General features: G+C 45.2%; 1 protein-coding gene across 2 annotated transcripts in view; it reads right to left on the bottom strand.

The window, feature by feature from the left end:
• Positions 1–630: 630 nt before the first annotated feature.
• CNBD2 (cyclic nucleotide binding domain containing 2) overlaps positions 631–24901 on the bottom strand; it is a 67528-nt gene continuing 43257 nt past the window's right edge. For both annotated transcript variants that reach the window (XM_012455085.3, XM_064382355.1), the window contains 4 exons: positions 22600–22777; positions 20736–20856; positions 8710–8879; positions 631–1001 (listed from right to left, as the gene is read on the bottom strand). In XM_012455085.3, the coding sequence (XP_012310508.3) occupies positions 686–1001; positions 8710–8879; positions 20736–20856; positions 22600–22777 (785 nt within the window). In that variant the 3' untranslated portion in view covers positions 631–685. The remainder of the gene's footprint in view (positions 1002–8709; positions 8880–20735; positions 20857–22599; positions 22778–24901) is intronic.

Below are 24901 nucleotides of genomic sequence, written 5' to 3'. Positions count from 1 at the left end.
GGTTCCTGTACCCTCCTCCCAACTAATGACAGCCTTACTTCACTCTGACAGGAATCCAGCCCACCACCTGTAGGCCCAACATAGCCCACATATGTGTTTGGTTTGTCTGACACTATTTAAAAACAATCTGAATTAGTTGCTCGTGTTTAAAAACCAGTAGGAATCATCTAAAATATTGAATTTCTTGATTCTCTTGAAGAATCTACAGATTGACAATATGAGGCCTGCATTATTTTCTGGCAGGGCAGCAAGTGATTGGGCTAAGGGGTAGCTTCCCCATCTGGATAGGGAACTTATACAGCAGGCCCAGCATCTTCACCACTCCCTGTTGCCTTCCCAGCCCTGCTGCTGCACTCCTTTAGATGACCTGTCTGGCCTTGGAAGGCATTTGCAACCCTAGTCTTGACCACTTTGATCTGAGCCTTCCCCACATCCAGCTCATCAGATAAGACCCTCCTACCCTGAGACCAACCCCAGTGATTTACCCAACCACACCCAGCCTCTGACCATCCATTCACTCAGCCCAGCCCTAAAGCATCAAGGGAGACTATGCCCCCACTGCTGTCCCCCAAATACCTCCCTGGACCCACAGCTCAGCCCTCCAGGCCCCCCTCCTCCAAGTCCCACAACTCCCATGGTGGTCATTCAGAAAGCAAGGTGGCCAATCTGCCATCCTTTATTTATCCTAAAGGACCCCTGCACTCTTATACTGAGGCAAGAGTTCTTGGATTTTGTACCGAGGTGCTTTGATGGCTTGGACAATCCTCAATGGGGGCAGGTATTTCTGGGGCGCCTTAAAAATGGGATAACAAGGTTTAGTCGTCTTGTTGATGCTGCACAAATTCAGGACCACAGACCTAGGGTCATATATCCCTTTCTTCTTGGGCCGGATTGGGGTGAACGGTGGACTTTGGCGATGCTTCACTAGCAGCTGCAACAGATCCTTCCGAAAGACATTCCAGCTGTTCTCCTGGAGGAACTTCTGGCACATGTCTTCATCACTACAGGGCAGGCACAGAAGCCGAGGTTCTCATGCCAGTCCTGCCCCTCTAGCCTTGCCTCCTGCCACTCTCCCCTCCCTAAACGCATGGTGCTTCATCCTGCTTCTCTGCCCCTCCCGGACTCTCCCTCAGCCCCTTTCCCTTTCCACAGTTTTCTTCACTTAGGCCTGTTCTGTCTCATGTAGCAGCAATGGGCCACATGTAGCTACTGAGCACCTGAAATGCCAGTCTGAATTAGAGATGTGCTGTGAGTGTAAAATACACAACAGATTTCACAGACTTAGAACAACAAAAGAATGTAAAATAGCTCATTAATCATTTTATATTGATAAATAAAGTGTGGTATATACATATTGCCCAATTCCATTTATGTGAAATGTCCAGAACAGGCAGGTCTATAGAGACATGCAGTAGATTTGTGGCTACCTTGGACTGGTTATGGTGCTCTGGCTCCACCCTGCCCTCTCCCTTCATAGCAAGTAAGGCTGAGGAAGGTGGAAGAAGGACTGAAGCCTCCTGAGACCACAGCAAAGCAAGGAGGTGTTAAACTTCAATTAACTCACCTGTACTCCCTTACCTAAGTAGATAAGCTGAATACATCACTAACAAGTCAGAACATTCTTCCAGCCAGATTACATCGACAAAGATAAAGTCAACTTTGATCCATAGAGATTGGCTTAAGAAAAAACCCAGAGGTCAGCATGGCCAGAAGCTAGTCCTGTAGAGTCAGCAATATGACAAAGCTAGCTTCCGCCCCGCTCACGAAAGCTGACCGTGTGCACCTTTTCTCAACACCATGCTTGCAGCAGCAGGTTGGTAGTATGAAATTGGCCATGGTGGGAATATTTACACCACAGAAATCAGCAAACACTGCAAGCCAGGGTCCTCCTCCCGCACCTTGGAGAGCTGGTTGTTAAACACCCATGAGCACACTACTGGGTAGTCCTCACTTAAAAAGTTCCATTAACTCCCAGTTTCTTACATAATAAATAACAACATCTCACTCTGACTTAGAACTTACCATGTGTCAAGCACCTTACATTTGTTAACTCATTTAATTTTCACAACCACCCCATTTCACAAACATAGAAACTGGGGTGAGGCTAAGGGATTCATCAAAACCTAGGAGGGACAATCATGTGATGACTAATTCTTAAGAGTTTTTTTTTTTTTTTTTGAGACAGAGTTTCGCTCTTGTTACCCAGGCTGGAGTGCAATGGCGCGATCTCAGCTCACCGCAACCTCCGCCTCCTGGGTTCAAGCAATTCTCCTGTCTCAGCCTCCTGAGTAGCTGGGACTGCCAGCATGCCCCACCATGCTCGGCTAATTTTTTGTATTTTTAGTAGAGACGGGGTTTCACCATGTTGACCAGGATGGTCTTGATCTCTTGACCTCGTGATCCACCCGCCTCAGCCTCCCAAAGTGCTGGGATTATAGGTGTGAGCCACTGCGCCCGGCCTAAGAGATTTTTTTTTAACCTAGATACTAAGCTAAGCCAGACCAGACTCCATGTCACTTCCTGATGCTGATGGTCACATTGATTTCTAGTCTACTTTTTCACTGAACAGGGTAGCCTCGGCTTCACACAGGGGTCTGAGTTCCAATCCCCTGTCTTACTTGAACTGAAAGTTGCATCTGTCCTTTCAGCCTTTAAAAAATCAGCCCATAGCCAGGCACAGTGGCTCACACCTGTAATCCCACCACTTTGGGAGGCCAGGCAGGCGGATCACTTCAGGAATTCGAGACCAGCCTGTCCAAGATGGTGAAACCCTGTCTCTACTAAAAATACAAAAGTTAGCCAGATGTGATGGTGCACGCCTGTAATCCCAGCTACTTGGGAGGCTGAGGCACAAGAATCACTTGAACCTGGTGGGTGGACATTGCAGTGAGCTGAGATTGTGACACTGCACTCCAGTCTGGGTAACAGATTGAGACTGTCTCAAAAAAAAAAAAAATCAGCCCATGATGCCCTTAAGCTCACCTGGGCAATCCCCAGCATTAGTTCACATTATCTGCCTGTTTTGAGTGATCCTCTTCACTTTGGCCCTGGGAGATTTCCTGACTTTCTTGTGGATGCAGCCATGTGTCCTATCTCTCGTGGCCCCCCTGCGCTCCGTACGGGTGATTTTCAGGATATCCAGCCTGCGCTATTCACCTAACAGTTTCCTCTGCCACTGGCTCTATGATCTTCAGGACCTCAGAGTCCTCGGTTAAAATGTGAGGGATTTAAGCTAGATAATGGATATGTTTTCTGCCTGCTTTAGCAGTCTAGAAAGCCATGAGTTCAACGATTAATGAACAAGACCGAATTCTGTGGGTCAGCATTCTAGATGAGGGCTGCAAATGCTGACTGAGCAAGGCGGATGCTGAGTGTTCCATCTGCCCCCACTCAAGTCTATGTAAACCTTTTCTGAATTTCCATTCAACAGTTATTAACTGATCCCCATCACAAGCCAGGCATTATGCAAGGAGCTAAGGCTCCTTAAACCCTTTTTTGAGTGGTAGGTCTGAATGGCCATTTCCTATTTTGGTAGTACCCAGGAATCAGAGAAGTGTGGCATCCTTGAACCAGAAGGAACCACCAGTATTTCTCGGCTTGTTTTTCTCACAAGACTGCCCCAGTTGGCCCTATATTATCTGCTCTTTAAATTTACTATTGATTTTCCTTCAATCTATTCAGTTTCTTTTACTTAAACATTTACTTTAACTTTGTCTTACGCAACTCGATCTGTCAGATCACAGGGTTAGTAAGCTAGTCATGCTGCTTTTTCTAATTCACATAAGTAAATACCTAACTGTTAAAACTAAAAATGTCAATCTGTGAGCTGCTTGAAGTCATCCTGTAAGCCTCCTGTGGAATATGTTCCATACTTTAAAAAACACTGATTTACCCTAATTTTTTTGTGTTGCTGACTGGAGTCAGAAGCCTAGAGGAGGTCATGAAGAGTTCACATTGCCCAAGGTCATGAAGAGCTCATGTGAGATCCTTTTGTGTGCTTATTGGCCAGGGGCTGGAATCACCTGCAGCTCTGCCTGCCTTCATACCCCCTTTCTCTACCATTGCAATCACTCACTTCCCACACCTGCTGGCAAAACCATGTCTGATCACAATATCACTGCAAGTAAAGAAAAAAGAGAGGATGCAAAATTGTGTAAGAAGTATGAGCTCTGTTATGAAAACGGAGCATGATGATAAATGCACATTTGGTACATATCCATGAAGTGAAGAAAAACACTAAAAGGAAATACAGAAAATGCTAACTGGGATTGCTGGAGGACTGCAAATGATTTGGGTTTTGTCTTTTTCGCTGTTCAGTGTTTTTTAATTTTCTGCAATGAGTATGGCCCAATCATTCACATTTAGCCAAAATTTATTAAGCACCTGCTGCATGCTGGGTACTGTTACAGGTGCTAGAGACCAAAGGTGGATAATGCACAGCCTTGCCTTCCTGAAGCATTTAATCAGGTGGAGGGAAAGAGCTGTGCAAACAGGTAACTATACAACAACATCATACAGTCAATGACAGAGCGGTGTAGAGAATATTATGAGTGTGCAGAAAAGGAGTACTTATCCCAAACTGATGTTAGTCTGAGGAGGTTTGCTGAAGATGACAAATCTTACAGAATGAGCAGGAATTTATCACAAAGGGTCAGGGCAGGACTGGGGTTAGCATTTCAGGCAAAAGAGCCAGCACTGGCAAAGGCAAGGTATGTGCAGCACCTAGCAGGCAACCCACCTGGGTTGCTGGAGTGGGTTGGAGGCCGCAGGAGATGCTGCAGGGGGCCTGAGTAGGGGTGGGTCATTGAGGTAGCACTCAGTTTGGACTTTATCCTATAGGCAGTGAGATACCACTGAAAGGTTTCAAGCAGGAGTTTAACACAACTAGATTAGGGTTTTAACAAGAACACAGTGTGTAGAAAAAATCCAGCAGGGAGGAGACTGAAGGAGAGGAACCCATGATAAGACTTGCAGAAGTCCAGCTTGGTGGTCCCGAAGTGGGGGATGGAGGCCAGGAGCGGTGGCTCATGCAATCCCAGCACTTTGGGAGGCCAAGGTGGGTGGATCCTTTGAGCTCAGGAGTTTGAGACCAGCCTAGGCAGCATAGCAAAACCCTATTTCAACCAAAAAATACAAAAAAATTATCCAGGCATGGTGGCACCTGCCTGTGGTCCCAGCTACTGGGGAGGCTGAGGTGGGAGGATTACTTAAGCCTGGGAGGCAGAGGTTGCAGTGAGTTGAGATGGAGCCACAACATGCCAGCCTGGATGACAGAGTGAGACCCTGTCTCTCTCTCTCTCTCTCTCTCTCTCTCTCTCTCTCTCTCTCACACACACACACACACAAAACAAAGTTGGGGTGGAGAAATGTGTCACCCAGGGAGATGTACAAGATCTACTAGAGTATGTGAACAGTAGGATTTCATATATATATATATTTGTATGTATATATAATATATATTCATTTATATATACATATAAATGTATACACACATATATACATATAAATGTATACACACACACACACACACACATATATATATATTTTAGACAGAGTCTTGCTCTGTCACCAGGCTGGAGTGCAATGGGGCAATCTTGGCTCACTGCAATCTCTGCCTCCTGGGTTCATGCGATTCCCCCGTCTCAGCTGCCCGAGTAGCTGGGACTACAGGTGCGCACCACCACACCCAGCTAATTTTTTGTATTTTAGTAGAGTATAGATGGAGTTTCATCATGTTGGCCAGGATGGTCTCGATCTCCTGACCTCGTGATCCGCCTATCTCGGCCTCCCAAAGTGTTGGGATTACAGGCGTAAGCCACCACACCTGGCCTGGATTTCATTTATATTTATCTTTCTCTTATTCTTTTAAGAGATCTATTTTTATATGTTTATAATATATATAAGTACAGTAATATATGTAGATATAATAAAAATAAATTAACATGTTATTTATATAACATATGCATACCAGGGAGTACATACTTGAACACTTTTAAGTAATAGCAGTATGAGGTGAAACAGTTTGGAGACCACTGGTCTGGGCAATACATTAATTTTTACATTTTATTTTATTTTATTTGAGACAGAGTCCTGCCCTGTCGCCAGGCACCAGGCTGGAGTGCAGTGGCGCAATCTTGGCTCACTGCAATCTCCGCCTCCTGGGTTCAAGCAATTCTCCTGCCTCAGCCTCCCGAGTAGCTGGGACTACAAGCTCATGCCACCATGCCCAGCTAATTTTTGTATTTTTTAGTTGAGACAGGGTTTCACTGTGTTGGTCAGGATGGTCTTGATCTCTTGACCTTGTGATCCACCCACCTCGGCCTCCCAAAGTGCTGGGATTACAGGTATGAGCCACTGCGCCCGGCCAATTTTTACATTTTAAAAAGTTATTTGTTCCTATTATAAAACTATTAACATTCACTCTAGAAAATTTGGACACTATGAAAAAGTAAAATTTATCTACTCTTTCAAAATACCTATTTATTTTTAATAATTATAAAACTAAATCTCAGCACTTTGGAAGACCAAGGCAGGAGGATTGTTTAAGTTAAGGAGTTCAAGACCAGCCTGGGCAACATAGTGAGACCCCTATCTCTACAAAAAATTTTTTAAATTAGCTAAGCATTGTCGTGTATGTCTATAGTTCCAGCTACTTGGGAGACTGAGGTGGGAGGATCACTTGAGCCCAGTAGGTCAAGGCTACAGTGCATGATTATGTAGCCTATACAGGCTACACCATGATTATGCCACTGCACTCCAGCCTGGGGAATAGAGTGAGAACCTGTCTCAAAAAAATAAGTAAAATAAAATAAAATAAAAGCAATGGATTTGCATTGCAAGAACAAACATGAAAGGAATATATAACCAGAAAGTACCCCTTAGTCTCACCTTCCAGAGAAAACAATTATTACCACAGGCATTCTTATTTTTGCTTATTTCCTTCTAGGTTTCTCTCAGATAAGTGTTTTACAAAGGCAGGGGCATAGCACATGTACAATTCTCTACTGCCCTTTTCTAGTATCATTATATCACCCATTTTATCCTGCTATTATAGAGCCATTAAGCTTACCATTTTTTAAATGAAACAATTATGTTGTATCAAAAGAATACACCACAATTTTGTAAACTATCCCCATAGTGTGGCACACATGAATGTTGTTATCATTGTTTTTCTATTATGAATATGGCTGCTATGAACATCTTATTTTATTTATTTATTTATTTATTTTGAGATGGAGTTTCGCTCTTGTTGCCCAGGCTGGAGTGCAATGGTGCAATCTCAGCTCACTTCACCCTCTGCCTCCCAAGTTCAAGTGATTCTCCTGCCTGAACCTCCCGAGTAGCTGGGATTACAGGCACCTGCTACTACACCCAGCTAATTTTTTTATTTTTAGTAGAGGTGAGGTTTCAGCAAGTTGGCCAGGCTGGTCTCAAACTCCTGACCTCAGGTGATCCACCTGCCTTGGCCTCCCAAAGTGCTGGGATTACAGGTGTGAGCCACCACACCCAGCCTTATTATTGTTTATTATTATTATTATTATTATTATATTAGAGACAGAGTTTCACTCTTGCTGCCCAGACTGGACTGCAATGGTGCAATATCAGCTCACTGCAACCTCTGTCTCCTGGGTTCAAGTGATTCTCCTGCCTCAGCCACCCAAGTAGCTGGGATTACAGGCACCCACCACCACACCCAGCTAATTTTTGTACTCTTATTAGAGACAGGCTTTCACTCTGTTGGCCACACTGGTCTCGAACTCCTGACCTCAGGTGATCCACCCACCTCAGCCTCCCAAAGTGCTGGGATTACAGGCATGAGCCACCATGCCCGGACTTACTGTTTTTTGTTTGTTTGTTTTTGGGGGGTTTTTTTGAGAATGAGTTTCACTCTTGTTGCCCAGACTGGAGTGCAATGGTGTGATCTCGGCTCACCACAATCTCCACCTCCTGAGTTCAAGTGATTCTCCTGCCTCAGCCTCTCGAGTAGCTGGGATTACAGGCATATGTCACCACACCCAGCTAATTTTGTATTTTTGGTAGAGACAGGGTTTCTCCATGTTGGTCAGGCTGGTCTCGAACTCCCAACCTCAGGTGATCTGCCCGCCTCAGCCTCCCAAAGTGTTGAGATTACAGGTGTGAGCGACCACGCTCAGCCTTATTGTTTCTTAAGACAAGGCTGGAGTGCAGTGGCGTCATCTCCACTCACTGCAACCTCTGCCTCCCGGGTTTAAACGATTCTCCTACCTCAGCCTCCTGAGTAGCTGGGATTACAGACATGTGCCACCATACCTGGCTAATTTTGTATTTTTAGTAGAGATGGGGTTTCACTAGGTTGACCAGGCTGGTCTCAAACTCCTGACCTCCAATGATCTGCCTGCCTCAGCTTCCCAAAGTGCTAGGATTATAGGCATGAGCCACCATGCCCAGCCCTGCACTGAACATCTTAATGCAGGGGGTTTCTCAGTATTTTGACTCTGTAAATTCACAGATCAATATCTGTCTCAAAGTGTCGGGACAGTTTTATAGCCCTTGAAATGTAATGCTAAAATTGTTATCAAAAGGGTTGAGCCTACCTAGTCTGTACCAACAATTCCCAGTTTCATTTCACCCTTGTCAGCATTAGGTATTATATTTTTTCTTTTACTAAAATAACAGATGAAAAATTGTTCATTTCACCTGATGGGACTTACGTACATTTCAAGTACTGACCTGGGGTATGCAATATTGAGTTTTAACAACTTGTTTATCATCTCATCATCACTGTCAATCAGTTTATAAAAGTTTTCCTTCCTTATCCGTATCATCTCATTTCCCAGGCTCAACAGGATGAAGGGTCGGGTGTCGTGTTCACCCTTTGGAAGGAAGATCTGGTGAAGGCCCTAGGGAAAAGTTGCAGAAAGTTAGACCTCAGAGACTGGCCAGGTCTGCCCGCAGATTTTCTAGATGGGAAAAAGAAGGCCTTAAACAGGAGGTGAATTTATCTGGGATCACTGAGCAAATGACAGGCAGGAGAAATCTTGGGCCCTTTTTGCTACATGACATGGAATTCCTCTGACGCTGGAATTACAAGAGCACCTAAATCACATTACCCACTGTCCCACCTACTCCAGCAATCTATTGATGCCACTATTGCTCTCAAGTTTTCCCCAACGTCCAATTACAGCTCTTCTTTTTGTCAGATAAACCTGTTTTCTCTTCCTTAGGACTTACAACAAAAGTCAAACAGCTAGGCGCCAGGTGTAGTGGCTCACACATGTAATTCTAGCACTTTGGGAGGCCCAGGTAGGTGGATCACTTGAGCCCAGGAGTTTGAGACTAGCCTGGGCAACATGGTGAAACCACATCTCTACAAAAACTACAAAAGTTAGCCAGATGTGATGGTGCATGCCTGTAGGCCCAGGCTGAGGTGGGAGGATTTCTTGAGCTGAGGAGGCAGAGGTTGCAGTGAGCTGAGATCCTGCCACTACATTCCAGCCTGGGCAACAGAGCAAGAAACTGTCTCAAAAAAAGTAGAACAGGCTGGGTGCGGTGGCTCACACCTGTGATCCCAGCACTTTGGAAGGCCGAAGCAGGCAGATCACCTGAGGTCAGGAGTTTGAGACCAGCCTGGCCAACATGGTGAAACCCCACCTCTACTAATAATACAAAAATTAGCCGGGCGTGGTGGTGGGCACCTGTAATCCCAGCTACTCAGGAGGCTGAGGCAGGGAAATCGCTTGAACCGAGGATGTAGAGGTTGTGGTGAGTTGAGATTGCGCCACTACACTCCAGCCTGGGGTGACAGAGTAAAACTGTGTTTCAAAAAAAAAAAAAAAAAATCAAACAGCTAGTCCTCTTCTAGACCTTATCTTTGCAGCCACCCACCGCACCTTTTACTGAAGACTTGTTTCTCCTCCACCCCTCACAGACTTCAGTGGCCACAGGCCCTCCTCTCTCCAGCTCGAGCTGCCCTCCTGCTCCTCAGCTTGAATTCCTACTTTGTTCTATGTGGAAGGGAGATGGAAGTCCACAGGCATACTCGCTTCCTTGATGAAGAGTGTAATCCCCTTTTTAAGGAGACACCCTGGGACAGGCAGAGCCAGGACTAGAATCCTTGTTGCTTAACTCCCAATCTAGTGCTCACTCTTCAGCCTCTCAAGGCTTAGGCAAGGAGGGGCAGGTGCAGGAAACGTTAGTGGCCCCAGAGCCACTAATGCCAGCTGTGCTGGGCTTAAGAAGAAAAAGGGCCATAAACCAAGAAGCCTGCTCTGTAGAGGACACATGGGGTTGGGAGTAATCCTGGATCCAAGTTGCTGTGGTTGAGGTGCAATATACATATCTAATTACCATCTTTTGTTGAGAAATGGTGAGTGTATGATAAAATATATCATTTGCTAAGAAGAACGATGAGGAGGAAAATCTAGCCGACTCTGCCCGCAAGTGGAAAACTACTTGGGGCATTCTAAAGTGGCAAGACAGTATATGTATATCATACACCAGTTAAAACAATTCTTTAAGTATGGGATATGTGACCCTGCCCCCATGGCTCCCTCATGGAGAATACTTTCTGGTTTGTCCTTGATCAGTGGTAAGCAGGCACCAGGTGCCTGACTAGTTTATCTTGGTTCTATGAGAAAACACAGAACACCTCTTTGTTAATAATAATCATCTGTTCAGAGAGAATAACTATGTGGGTCAGAATCTGCTTGAGGCCTTCAGCCTGGAATACTGTCAGCCCCCTGAGGCTCTCAGCTCAGAAGCCTATTGCCCACCCCCCTACCCACCTCCCCGGATAGTCCCACTTCGCTGTTCTATCTGGGTGTCTGCTTCTTAATGCCTTCAGCGCCGCCTGGGTGGGGGTCTCTACGGCTGAGCTGGTCCTGGTAATCTTTACCACTTTTAAGCATATAGTTCACTGGAAATAAATATATGTATATTCTTCTTTCTTCTTATTCCCTCTCTTCCTCCACATTCCAGCCTCTGCTAAGCATCAATCTACTCTCTATCTCCATGAGATCCAGTTTGTAGCTCCCAGGTATGAATGAGAACATGCAATATTTGTCTTTCTGTGCTTGGCTTATTCCACTTAACATAACAGCCTCCAGTCCCATCCACACTGCTGCAAATGACAGGATCTCATTCCTTTTTATGGCTGAATGATATTCCATTGTGTATATGTCCCACATTTTCCTTAACCATTCATCTGTTAATGGACACTTAGATTGATTCCATATTTCAAAATAGTACTTATGTGATTTGGGGCATGCAGTACCTCCTGGGCCATTGCTTGCCTGTGAAATGGAGGTGAGAATATCTGCCACATGTCTCCAAAGGATTCTGAATTTGAAAGGAGATGTGAAGCTGGATCTGGAAAACCCTCCCCACCTCCACCATTTGGGTTCTAGACCTTGAAATATGACCACATACAAACTCTTGGGTGTTCTGAGCCCTGGTCTTGTCTCTCTTTGGCAAGACTGGGCTGGAGCTATGCCACCTTTCCTATGAAGCTGCTGAGGGTCTATGAAAGATGGCACATGTGAGGGTGCTATGGGGAGGGAAGCACCTCGTGTGTCTCTCATGTTGAGTACAGCGGCCATGAAGAGCCTCCTAGCCAATTCCAGGCCTTGCACAGAAACCGGAACGGCTGCTCTTTAGCCAGCTCCTACTCTGGGGAGGAAATATATATATGAATTTACCCCTTAGAACCATCCTAGGATGTGGGGATTATCATCCTCAGATGTGGAAAATGAGGTTCAGGAGAGGAAATTTACCTATCCACATCATGTATCTTATAATTACAATAGCGATGATGATGAAATCGTAATAATAGCACCAGCTAACGTTTATTGAACGCTCACTAAATTCCAGGCCCTCTTGTAGCTTTTGTGTCTATGACCCATTTAACCCTCACCACAACCCGATGAGCTGACTCCCATTCTTATTCTCATGTTACAGGTAAGGATGCTGAGGTTAAGAAAATTGTCCAACATCACATATCATGAAAGCAATAAACCTTGGCTTTGAACCAGGTGGCCTGTCTTCAGAGTCTGTGCTTTTAGCAACTACAATGAGGAAACTGAGGCACAAAGAAGTTAAGTAGCTTGCCCAAGGTAACGAAACATAAAGTGGCAGAGCCCAACCTTGAACCCAGGGATCCACTCAGGAGCATTGCTGTCCTGCTTACTCTCTCAGCCACCTCGAACTGGAGTCAGTTGTTTCTCTGGCTAGATGCTTCAAATAGCTTCCCAAAGCACCTAGGATCAAATAAATCTCCTCATGCCTCCTAAGGCCTGCCCAGCTCAGCCTCATGTCATTGCCACCTTGCTTACTCTGTTCCAGCCACCCTGCCCTCTCTTCCAATCTCCTCAACATGCCTTCTCCCTCCTGCCTCAGACCTTGAACTTGCTGATTCTCTGTCTAGAACACTTTTCTGACAGGTTTTTTTTTTTTTTCTTTTTGAGACAAGGTCTCACTCTGTCCCCAGGCTGGAGTGCAGTGGCATGATTGTAGTTCACTACAACCTCAACCTCCTGGGCTCAAGTGATCTCCTTCCTCAGCCTCCCAAGTAGCTGGGACCATAGGTGTGCGCCGGCTCAGTTTTGTTTTTATTTTTGTTTTTGGTAGAGAGCAGGTTTCACCATGTTGCCCAGGATAGTCTCGAACTCCTGGCCTCAAGCAATCCTCCTGCCTTGGCCTCCCAAAGTGCTGGGATTACAGGTATGAGCCACTGTGCCCAGCCCCACAGTTTATTATTTTCATCATTCAGGTCTCAGCTTAAACATCACCTCCTCAGAGCAGCCTTCCCTTAGCCACTCCATTTAAGAACCTCCCCACCCCACCTGCTTTCTATTCCATTCCTAACAGCAATTTGTAATTTTCTATGTATTTACTAGTTACCTGTTTACTGTTTGTCTGGACCACATCATAAGCCCTGTGAGGGCAGGAATTAGGTCAGTTTACTCAGCCACACCGGCACTTTGTGCCATGCTTGAAGCATGGTAGGTGCTCATAGAATGTCTGCTCAATGAATGACCCAAATGGAGCCACACAACTTTACAGGTGACAGCTCACCCAGATGAATCTCCTCATTTTCTCATGATGCAGATTCAGAAAGGAAAAGTGATTTGCCCAAGGCCACACAGCTAACTATTAGAAGCAAAATGAGAATAAGAAGCCCCGCCTGCCACCTCTCTTCTGCACTGCCCATGGCTCTGGCCTGCCCAGTTTTGACACCTCAGAGGCCTCAGCCTGCCTGTTCCCTGGAGAAGTTGGATCTCCTATATCTCCTGGCTCAAAACCTGGGTCCCTCTACCCTAGGCCCCAACCTCTGCTGTTCCCAGGGCTGACTCAGCTCCACTCTGCTACTCCCAAGAGTGAGGATGATGTGACCCACCTTCTGAGGGGAGGGTTCAGGAACAGCAGTTACCACTCTCATTCTCCTACAACTGGAGCCAGGGCCTCAAAACAGGGAGCTCAGAGTGCTAGCACAGGCACCTCACGGAGGCATCCACAGACATTTTCTTCAAAGGGGTCACATTAATAAATATTTGTTGGCCGGGCACTATGGCTCATGCCTATAATCCCATCACTTTGGGAGGCCAAGGTGGGTGGATCACGAGGTCAGGAGTTCAAAACCAGCCTGACCAACATGGTGAAAGCCGGTATCTACTAAAAATACAAAAATCAGCCAGGCATGGCGGCACGTGCCTATAATCCCAGCTACTCAGGAGGCTGAGGCAGGAGAACCACTTGAACTCGGGAGGCAGAGGTTGCAATGAGCTGAGATCGTGCCACTGCACTCCAGCCTGGGCAACAGAGTAAGATTCTATCACACACACAAAGAAAATTGTTGAAGGTCTTTTATGTACTGGCCCCGAGTGGGAAGCAGCAGCCAAGTCCTTATGCTAAGTCTCCACCCAAAGCCTTCTAGGACTTCTAGGAAATCAAGGCCTAACTCCCTGTACCAGCTTTGCAGGGCCTGGACAAAACAGACCCTGTTGTTCCTGTTCCTGACACAGCCTCTCCTCCTGTCACTGCCTACCAAAGCAAGCAAGGCCTTTCCTGACCTCGTGCCTCCATCCTGCCCAGGCCTCAGCATCCCTTGGTGCCCTGTGTTCAGCTCTGAGCACCTTACTCTAAAACATTAACAAATTGAAGTGAAGCAGACACTGCCTTCATTAACTATAACAAAGACATACTAATGTAAGATGTTAGTAACGGGGAAACTGGGTGTGGGGCATATGGGGACTCTCTGTACTCTCAATTTTTCTGTAAATCTAAAAGTTTTCCAAAAAAATAAGACCACTAAAACAATGAATCCAGTAGTAGGGACAGGGGGAGTATGGGTGACCACGCTTGGCTGTGAGCTGATCACTATGGAGGCTGGGAGGGAGGTGCCAGAGCTGAGTGGCAGGAGGAGTAGTGTGTGGGTGCAGAGGTGGGGCGAGCAGAAGGGCTTTCCAGGAGGAGCAATGGGCTGGAAGGCTGGAAACTAGGCCCCATGAAGAATGACCAAAGGAATGGAGGCTCCTCAGCGTGAATATGAATATAGTTGACAGAACATTGGCACTGTGCCTAGCTGCATAAATGCTGAATGAAAAACAAAACAGCATTCTTTAAATACCTAAGGGCATCACATGCTAAGGATGTGGATTTCTTCTGTTTGCGGGGACAGGGCAGGGAGAGGAGAGGAGCTAGTTTAAAGCTGCAGGAAGCAATATTTTATTAAACAAAAGGAAGAACTTTCTAAGAGCTAAAAAATAATCAGCATTGACAGAAGGCCGTGCTAGGGACTGGGACTCCCAGACAGTACTGGGCTGACCTTCCTGGCCTTGAGGACACACAGGCTGGTGTGAGCAGGGGTCGGGGAGGGAAGGAGCATGCACAGCCCACCATAACACAGGATGAGAATGGTGTAAGGATGACCTTGGAGATAGTGATGGAGGAACAGAGGAGAGGGCTTAGTAGGAACAGGTTCCCAGATGCTGAATGACCACACATGGGGCTTCAGGAGACAGCCCTCTGCAGGCATAGGTGTGCTGAGGCCCATTGCTCCTCCTGGAAAGCCCTTCTACGGCCCCACCACTGCACCAGCACACTGCTCCTCCTCCTCTCATTCAGCTCTGGCACCTGCCACCCAGCTTCCATGGTGATCCACTCATAGCCAAGCATGGTCATCCATACTGCCTTCCCTCCCACAACTGCATTTTTTTTTTTTTTTTGAGACATGGTCTCAATCTGTTGTCCAGGTTGAAGTACAGTGACACAATCATGTCTCACTGTAGCCTCCACTCTCCGGGCTCAAGCAATCCTCCCACCTCAGCCTCCCAAGTAGCTGGGACCACAGTCAAATGCCACCATGCCCAGCTAACTTTTTAATTTTTTGTAGAGACAGGGTCTTGCTTTGTTGCCCAAGCTGGTCTCGAACTCCTGGGCTTGATCAGATGTGATGCACTGTGCCCAGCCTTGGATTCTTTTTTTTGTTTTTTGGGTTTTTTTTGAGATGGAGTCTCAGTCTGTCACCCACACTGGAGTAGAGTGGCATGATCCTGGCTCACTGCAACCTCCACCTTCTGGGTTCAAGTAATTCTCCTGCCTCAGCCTACTGCGTAGCTGGGATTACAGGTGTGTGCCACCATACACAGCTAATTTTGTATTTTTAGTAGAGATGAGATTTCACCATGTTAGCTAGGCTGGTCTCGAACTCCCAACCTCAGGTGATCCACCTGGATCCATGAGCCACTGTGACCAGCCTGGTGGTCTTATTTTTTAAAACAGTTTTAGATTTACAGAAAAATTGAGAAGATAGTACAGAGAGTCCCCAGGTATCCCACACCCAGTTTCCCACATCTTACGTTGGTATGTCTTTGTTACAATTAATGACTGATACATTACTGTTAGTTAAGATCAATGAGTTGCTTAGATTTCCTGTTTCACCTAATGCCCTTTTTCTATTCCACCATCTTATCCAGGATACAACATTATGTTTGATAATAGGGTTCTTTAGACTTCCCTTAGCTGTGGCATTTTCTCAGGCCATTTTTGATGACCTTGGCAGTTTTGAGGGTACTCATTGAGGTGTTTTTTTTTTTTTTTGAGACAGAGTCTCGCTCTGTTGTGCAGTGGTGCAATCTTGGCTCACTGCAACCTCCGCCTCCCAGGTTCAAGTGATTCTTCTGCCTCAGCCTCCTGAGTAGCTGGGACTACAGACGTGCACCGCCACACTCAGCTAATTTTTATATTTTCAGTAGAGATGGGGTTTCACATATTGGCCAGACTGGTCTTGAACTCCTGTCCTTGTGATCTGCCCACCTCAGCCTCCCAAAGTGCTGGGATTACAGGAATGAGCCACCACGCCCAACACTCATTGAGTATTTTGTGGGATGCCACAATGTTAGAATTTGTCTCATGCTTTTCTCATGATTAGACTGGGGTTATAAGATATTGAAAGGATGGCCACAGAGGAAGAGTGACATTTTCATCACATTCCATCAAGGGACAATACTATCAACACAATGTTTTACTGTTGATGTTGGCCTTGATGATCTGGCTATGTTTTAGATTTCTCCACTGTAAAGTACTTCATTCCCCTCTTGCCATACTGTACTCTTTGGAAGGAAGTCCTATGCGTGGCCCACATTTAAGAAGTAGAGAGTTAGGCTCTCTTCTTTAAGACAGAGTATCTACATAAATTGCTTGAAATTTATTCTTCAGGGAGATTTGTCTCTTCTCCTCCATGTATTAATTTATTATTCATTCATTTATATCAATATGCACTCATAGATATTTATTTTGTACTTTTGGTTATAATCCAATACTGCTTTATTTTGTTGTTCAAATTTTCCAGCTTTGGCATTGGAAAATCTTGTAGTTGGCCCCCACGTCCCTTGGATATGCACCCATATTAATAAAGTAGTTCCCACCCCTCCCCCAGCTCTTCCTTACTTTGTGGCATTATAATAAATATGTTCTAGACTCGTCCTGTGTATTTCCTGCCCTAGTCCTAGATTCCACCATTTTCCAAAGAACCCTTGTTCATTTTATTGGGAAATTGTATTACAAATCATGATCTGGCTTCTTGACATTGGCCTGGGCCATGTTTTTTTGGGTATGACCCCAAAAACACAAGCAACAAAAGCAAAAATAGACAAATGAGATTGCATCAAACTAAAAAGCTTCTGCATAGCAAAGGAAACAACCAACAAAGTAAAAAGACAACCTAAAGTAAAAGACAACCTAAAGAAAATATTTGCAAGCCATAAATCTGATAAGGGGATAATATCCAAAATGTATAATGAACTTAAACAACTCAGTCTTGAGAAATCAAATAGCCTGGTTAAGAAATGGGCAGAAACCCTGAAGAGACATTTCTCAAAGAAAGACATACAAATGACCAATGGGTGTATGAAAAAATGCTCAACATCACTGATCATCATGGAAATGCAAATTGAAGATCCAATGACATGGAGTCATACCTGTTAAAATGGTTACTATCAAAAAGACAAAATAGGACAAATGTTGGCAAAGATGTGGGAAAAAAGAGAACCCTTATACACTATTGGTGGGAATATAAATTAGTACAGCCATTATGAAAACCAGTATGGAGGCCAGGCATGATGGTTCATACCTATAAATCCCAGCCCTTTGGGAGGCCAAGGTGGGAGGATTGCTTGAAGCCAGGAGTTCAAGAACAGCCTGGACAACATAGTGAGACCCTGCCTCTACAAAAAAATTAAAAAAATATTTGGACATGGAAGCACACACCTGTAGTCTCAGCTATTCAGAATACTGAGGTGAGAGGATTGCTTGAGCCCAGGAGTTCAAGGCTGCAGTGAGCCATGATCACACACCACTGCCCTCTAGCCTAAGTGACAGAGCAAGAGCCTGTCTCTTAAAAAGTATAAAAGAAGGCCAGGCATGGTAGTTCATGCCTGTAATCCCAATACTTTGGGAGGCCGAGGCGGGTAAATCACTTGAGGTCAGGAGTTCAAGACCAGCCTGGCCAACATGGCAAAACCCTGTCTCTACAAAATTACAAAAATTAGCCTGGTGTGGTGGTGGACACCTGTAATCCCACCTACTTGGGAGGCTGAGGCAGGAGAATCACTCTAACCTGGGAGGTGGAGGTTGCAGTGAGTTGAGATGGCACCACTGCACTCCAACCTGGGTGACAGAGCAAGACTCTGTCTCAAAAAAGAAAGAAAGAAACCAAGATCCAAGTGTTAAGTGTGCTTATTGCTAGAAGGGTATCATTTCTTTTAGGCCCTCTTATCTGACAGAGCAAAACAGTTGTATGTTTCTACCTACACCTAGAAATATTTCTATACATAATTGTCTGTAAGTATATATTGAGCAAAACTTGAGTGTCTACTGATGTTTTCAATTCTAATCCATTACCACATGGAGCATTCTAGGCTCCTCACCTTTCTAAACATTCCCACTTAAGTAGTGAAAAACCTGGCTCCCACCCTCTGCCATCCATTTACTGAACTGATTGATTTCAATGTTAACACTGTGTGCATGTATAGTAGTATAAGTATTGTTAATCCATACCCTCATGAGATACAACTTTATCAGCAGGGTACAGTGCTCAAGCACAATTCCTTTTGCTTTAGTCTTAGCAACTCCGCTCATTTCCATAGTTACTTAGGTCAGCATCTTTTCCCCCCAACTCCTTCACAGAGATTGTTTCATACATTTGTAATAGATTATCTTGTCATAGTTTGTATTCCTTCCTAGGATCCACTACCTCCTAGATGATTTTTTTTTCTTTTTAATAAATTGCATACATTAAGATTCACTCTTTGTGCTGTAAAATTATATAGGTTTTGACAAATGCTTTTGTAGCCACCATTACAGTGCCATACAGAATAATTTTACTGCCCTAAAAGTCCCCTGTGCTTCACTATTCATCCCATCCCCTGAACTCTAAACCGCTCACAACCACTGGTAATTTTACTATCTCTATAGTGTTTTTCTTTTTCAGAATGTCCTAGAATTGGAATCATGCAATATTTAGCCTTTTCCTTATGGACTCCTTAGAAACTGAATTCTTTAGAAATCAGATTCTGTAAAAATATTACATAATTTATTTATTTTTTTGAGACGGAGTTTCGCTCTTGTCGTCCAGGCTGGAATGCAATGGTGCAATCTCAGCTCACTACAACCTCCGTCTCCCAGGTTAAAGTGATTCTCCTGCCTCAGTCTCCCAAGTAGCTGGGATTACAGGTGTGCGTCGCCACGCCCAGCTAATTTTTGTATTATTAGTAGAGATGGGGGTTTCACCATGTTGGCCAGGCTGGTCTCGAACTCCTGACCTCAAGTGATCTGCCAGCTTCTGCCTCCCAAAGTGCTGGGACTACCGCACCCAGCCAGTATTGTGTTTTTTAACATCAAATTCCAATTGTTCATTGTTGATATAAGGAAAGCAATTGACTCTTGTATATTAATCTTATATCCTGTGACCTTGCTATAATCTCAAGAGGTTTTTTAGTTTCTTTTTTTAAAAAAATGGTTTGGAATTATCTACATAGACAATAATGTTATCTGCAAACAAAGATAGTTTTATTTCTTCCTTCCCAATCTGTATACCTTTTATTTCCTTTTCTTGAATGGACTAGATAAGACTTTCAGTACAATGTTGAACAGGAGTGGTAAGAGGGAACATCTTTGCCTTCTTCCTGGATTCATTTAAAGTAAGTCTAGATATCACATCATTTAATCTATAAATATTTTGACATGTATCTCCTAAATATAAGGACTCTTTTAAAAAAAACATAGCAACAATATTCTTTTTTTTTCTTTTTTTTTTAAGAGACGGGGTCTCACTATGTTGCCCAGGCTGGAGTGCAGTGGCTATTCACAGGCGCGATCCCGTTACTGATCAGCACGGGAGTTTTGACCTGCTCCGTTTCCGACCTGGGCCAGTTCACCCCTCCTTAGGCAACCTGGTGGTCCCTCGCTCCCGGGAGGTCACCATATTGATGCCGAACTTAGTGTGGACACCCAAACGGCATAGCGCACTACAGCCCAGAACTCCCAGGCTCAAGCGATCCTCCCACTTCAGTCCTGAGTAGCTGGGACTACAGGCACGCGCCACCACGCCCGGCAGCCACAATATTCTTACTGTATCTTTCTTTTTTTTTCTCAAGACAAAATCTCACTCTGTTGCCCAGGCTGGAGTGCAGTGGCATAATCTCGGCTCACTGCAACCCCCACCTCCAAGGTTCAAGCAATTCTCATGCCTCAGCCTCCCAAATGGCTGGAATTACAGGCACACACCACCATGCCCAGCTAATTTTTGTATTTTTAGTAGAGACAGGGTTTCACCATATTGGCCAGGCTGGTCTTAAACTCCTGACCTTGTGATCTGCCCACCTCGGCCTCCATAGTGCTGGGATTACAGGTGTGAGCCACCGCACCCAGCTTATTTTTATCACATCTTTACAAATCAACACAATTCCTTAATATATCAAATACGGAGGAAGTTTTTTTGTTTTGGTTTGGTTTTTGAGACGGAGTGTTGCTCTTGTTACCCAGGCTGGAGTGCAATGGCATGATCTCGGCTCACTGCCACCTCCACTTCCAGGGTTCAAGCAATTCTCCTGTTTCAGCCTCTTGAGTAGCTGGGATTACAGGCAGGTGCCACCACACCTGACTATGAGGAAAGTGTTTTTAAACCTTTACTCTTATTAGTTGACATTCCAGGCCATTCATGATACATGCTCCACGGTAAACAAAGCTCTTGGCACACTCACCAAAATTTCTCCCTGCTCCACAGTATGCACCTTCACGTAGACCCCCACTACAGCCTCTTTGGGGAGCTCACCAAGGTTGGTATTGATCATGGGGCATTTGATGGACTGAGTAGGCTTGGATCTGAAATGTGACAGCTTGTTAGAGAGCTCATCTGTAACAGTCTGCTCCTGAGGCCCTTGTTAATCAGCCCTTGCTCTTCTGCATGTGGAGGGCTCCCCTCCCTAGGGAATTCACAACTCCCCAAAAGGTGAGAAAACTCAAAATCCAGCCTGGGAGGGACTGACTCCTATTGTCAGGAATTGGAGGGTGCAAAAGAGGAGATGGGAGAGGAAGGTGAAACAGGCCCTCCCTCCTCTTAAACATCTGAGGGCTGTTTTTTTCAGAGGCAGGAGCTGATGATCCCATGCAAGCAAGTCAGGCCTAATGGGTGGGAAGTCCAGAATGGCCCCCTCATGCTTAGCATGAGGAAAGAATTTCTTCTTTTTCCTCTTTCTTTTCTTTTTTTTTTTTTTTTGAGATGGAATCTCACTCTGTTGCCCAGGCGCTGAAGTGCACTGATGGGATCTCTGCTCACTGCAACCTCTACTTCTGGGGTTGAAGAAATACTCATGCCTCAGCCTCCCAAGTAGTTGGGAATACAGGTGCCCACCACCACACCCGGATAATTTTTGTATTTTTAGTAGAGACAGGGTTGCCTAGGCTAGTCTCAAACTCCTGGCCTTAAGTGATCTGCCCGCTTCAGCCTCCCAGAGTGCTGGTATTACAATCATGAGCCACTGCGTACAGCCAAAAGGAAGGAATTTCTTTCTTTCTTTTTTTTTTTTTTTTTGAGATGGAGTTTTGCTCTTGTCACCCAGGCTGGAGTGCGGTAGCATGATCTTGGCTCACTGCAACCTCTGCCTCCTGGATTCAAGCAATTCTCCTGCCTCAGCCTCCCAAGTAGCTGGAATTACAGGTCAGCACCATCATGCCCAGATAATTTTTGTACTTTTAGTAGAGATGGGATTCTGCCTGTTGATCAGGCTGGTCTCAAACTCCTGATCTCAGGTGATCCACCCGCCTCAGCCTCCCAAAATGCTGAGATTACAGGTGTAAGCCACTATACCCAGCCAGTTTTGTGTGTGTGTGTGTGTGTGTGTGTGTGTGTGTTTTAAGAGACAGAGTCTTGCTCTGTTGCCCAGGCTGGGGTACAGTAACATAATCACAGCTCACTGCAGCCTCAACCTCCTAGACCCAAGCAATCCTCCTGCATCAGCCTCCTGAGTAGCTGGGACTACAGATATGTGCCAATATGCCCAGCTAAAAAAGTATTCTGTATATGTTAACTATAATTATCATTATCTCATTTAACTGCTGGCTTGCAATAACCCCAATAGTTAGATGCTATTATCTACCAAGAAATACAGCTTAGAGAAGTCAAGTCCTTTGCCTGGGGACACAGAGCTAAAATAAGTGGCCAAGCCAGGATTAATTCCAAACAGAGGCTCTTATCTACTGTGCTATAACTGCCTTCCTTAGATGGACAGAATTTTCTGAAGCAGCTCAAAATCAAAAGGGCCCAGCAACACACAGACCGACAGAATGTCAGAGTCAGAAGATCTGTCCAGCCCCTTCCTCCTTGAGGCCCTGAGAAAAGAAGTGGCTAAATGACTGAAGTGCCCTTTCACGTTACAGGTAGAGAATGCGGGTCCTGGCTCTCAGACCCAGGATATCTCTAGGCTGCCTCATGCACAACCCTTTGGGATTGACCTGTGTCCTCCACGTTTGCCCCCTCCCCAGCATCCCTGACATTCTGCCAGATAAGTATTATCTCCCTTTGCAACCACAGTCTGGACCAGTCTATCTGGCAAGGGCTGAGCTTACTTGATCTTTGGGCCCAGCATCTTGGGGAGACTGTCTCCTGAGGTTCTGATCTTCCTGCTGAAGCTTGTCCCCTGTAGCTCCCAGGCTTTCTGGAGATGCAGAAGTTTCAAGGAGCTAAAGTCTTGTAGAGGATATGATTTGATCTGGAATTCCCTGTATCTTTCCATAGGAGAGTATTCTGTTAGGGAAAGCGCAGGAAAACATACTTATGGATCTTTGCATATATGATGATTATGGTAGTAGTAGTTGAAGCTTATCACAGGAACCTACCTGGATGGTCTGGAACATGGGGAAATTAAAAAAAAAGAAAGAAAGAAAAAACTCTGTGGCCTCCATGTAATGTCCCTGGGTTCCAGGCCCTGTGCTAGAGCCTTTACATTCATTACATCTGGAGAAGGGTGATTAACATATTTTAAAAGATAAGATGAACAGCAGAGAGCTCAAGTCACTCAGAAAAAGGTTAAAGCAGGCCGGGCGCGGTGGCTCATGCCTGTAATCCCAGCACTTTGGGAGGCCGAGGCGGGTGGATCACGAGGTCAAGAGATCAAGACCATCCTGGTCAACATGGTGAAACCCCGTCTCTACTAAAATTACAAAAAATTAGCTGGGCATGGTGGCTCGTGGCTGTAATCCCAGCTACTCAGGAGGCTGAGGCAGGAGAATTGCCTGAACCCAGGAGGCGGAGGTTGCGGTGAGCCGAGATCGCGCCATTGCTCTCCAGCCTGGGTAACAAGAGCAAAACTCCGTCTCAAAAAAAAGAAAAAGGTTAAAGCTTGGATTTGAACTCAGGTCGACTGGATTCAAAGCTCATATCATTCCATTAACAGATCATATTTATCCTGGCCTTCAAACTGGGCTTTCAAATTGGGGCAGGGTTAGCAATAAAAGATAAATGGATGACTGGTCATAGAACCTTAGACAAGTCATATAATCATTAGAGCCCTCAAAGGAATATTGTTAAGAATTACAGGCTGGGCATGGTAGTTCACACTTGTAATTCCAGCACTTTGGGAGGCCAAGGTAGAGGATCACTTGAGTCCAGAAGTTCAAGACCAGCCTGGGCAATGTGGCAAGACCTCATCTCTACAAAAAATTAAAGAAATAGCCAGGCATGCTGGTGTATGCTTGTAGCCTTAGCTACTGGGGACACTGAGATGGTAGGATTGCGTGAGCCCAGGCAACTGAGGCTGTAGTGAGCTGTGTTCACGACACTGTGTTCCAACCTGGGCAAGAGAGTAAAATTCTCTCAAAAAAAAGAATTACAGATAAAGTATGTGATATACCTAGCACAGTGCCAGCATATAATAGGTCCTCCATGAGAGTTATGTTAAAAAGCTCGCCAAGAGCCAGTTGCAGTGGCGTACACCTATAGTCCCAGCTACTCCGGAGGCTGAGGTAGGAGGATTGCTTGAGCCTAGGAGTTCAAATTCAGTCTGGGCAACACAGAAAGACCTCATCCTGGCCGAGCATAGTGGTTCACGCCTGTAATCCCAGCACTTTGGGAGGCCAAGATGGGCAGATCATCTGAGGTTAGGAGTTCAAGACCAGCCTTACCAACATGAAGAAACTCCGTCTCTGCTAAAAAATACAAAAAAAAAAAAAGATTAGCTGGGCATGATGGTGTATGCCTATAATCCCAGCTACTCAGGAGGCTGAGGCAGGAGAATTGCCTCAACCTGGGAGGTGGCAGTTGCAGTGAGCTGAGATCATGCTATTGCACTCCAGCCTGGGCAACAAGAGCAAAACTCCGTCTAAAAAAAAGAAAAAAGAAAGACTCTGTCTCTTAAAATAAAAAATCTCCAAAGAAATGTAATTCAGAAATAAAAAAGAGCAAACTACTCAGCACGCTAAGCAAAAGAAGCCAGATACAAGAGTTCATACTGTATGATCCCATTTATATGAAACCATGAGAAGACAAATCTAAACTATAATGATAGAAAACAAATCAGAGGTTGCCTAGAGCAGAGGTGATGGGTAGAGAATGATGGGTGGTTGCCTAGGGAGGGGGACCAAGGGAACTTTTCGGGGTGATGGAAATGTTCTATAAATTGATTGTAGAGGTATAAATTTGTCATAGAATTGTGGCCGGGTGCAGTGGCTCACACTTGTAATCCCCCATTTTGGAAGGCCAAGGCAGAAGGATCGCTTGAGCTCAGGAGTTTGAGACCAGTCTGGGCAACATGGCAAACCCTGGTCTCTACAAAACATAAAAATAAGCAAGGTGTGGTGGCACATGCCTGTAGTCCCAGTTACTCGGGAGGCCAAGGTGGGAGAATTACTTGAGCCCGAGAGGTCAAGGTTG

The sequence above is a fragment of the Aotus nancymaae genome, unplaced genomic scaffold (genome assembly GCF_030222135.1).
Source record: "Aotus nancymaae isolate 86718 unplaced genomic scaffold, 86718_ANA_hifiasm-v0.15.2.pri h1tg000029l, whole genome shotgun sequence".
NCBI classification, from domain to species: Eukaryota; Metazoa; Chordata; class Mammalia; order Primates; family Aotidae; genus Aotus; species Aotus nancymaae.
Note: the sequence above shows the minus strand (reverse complement) of the source record. Positions and strands in the feature narration are given on the sequence as shown.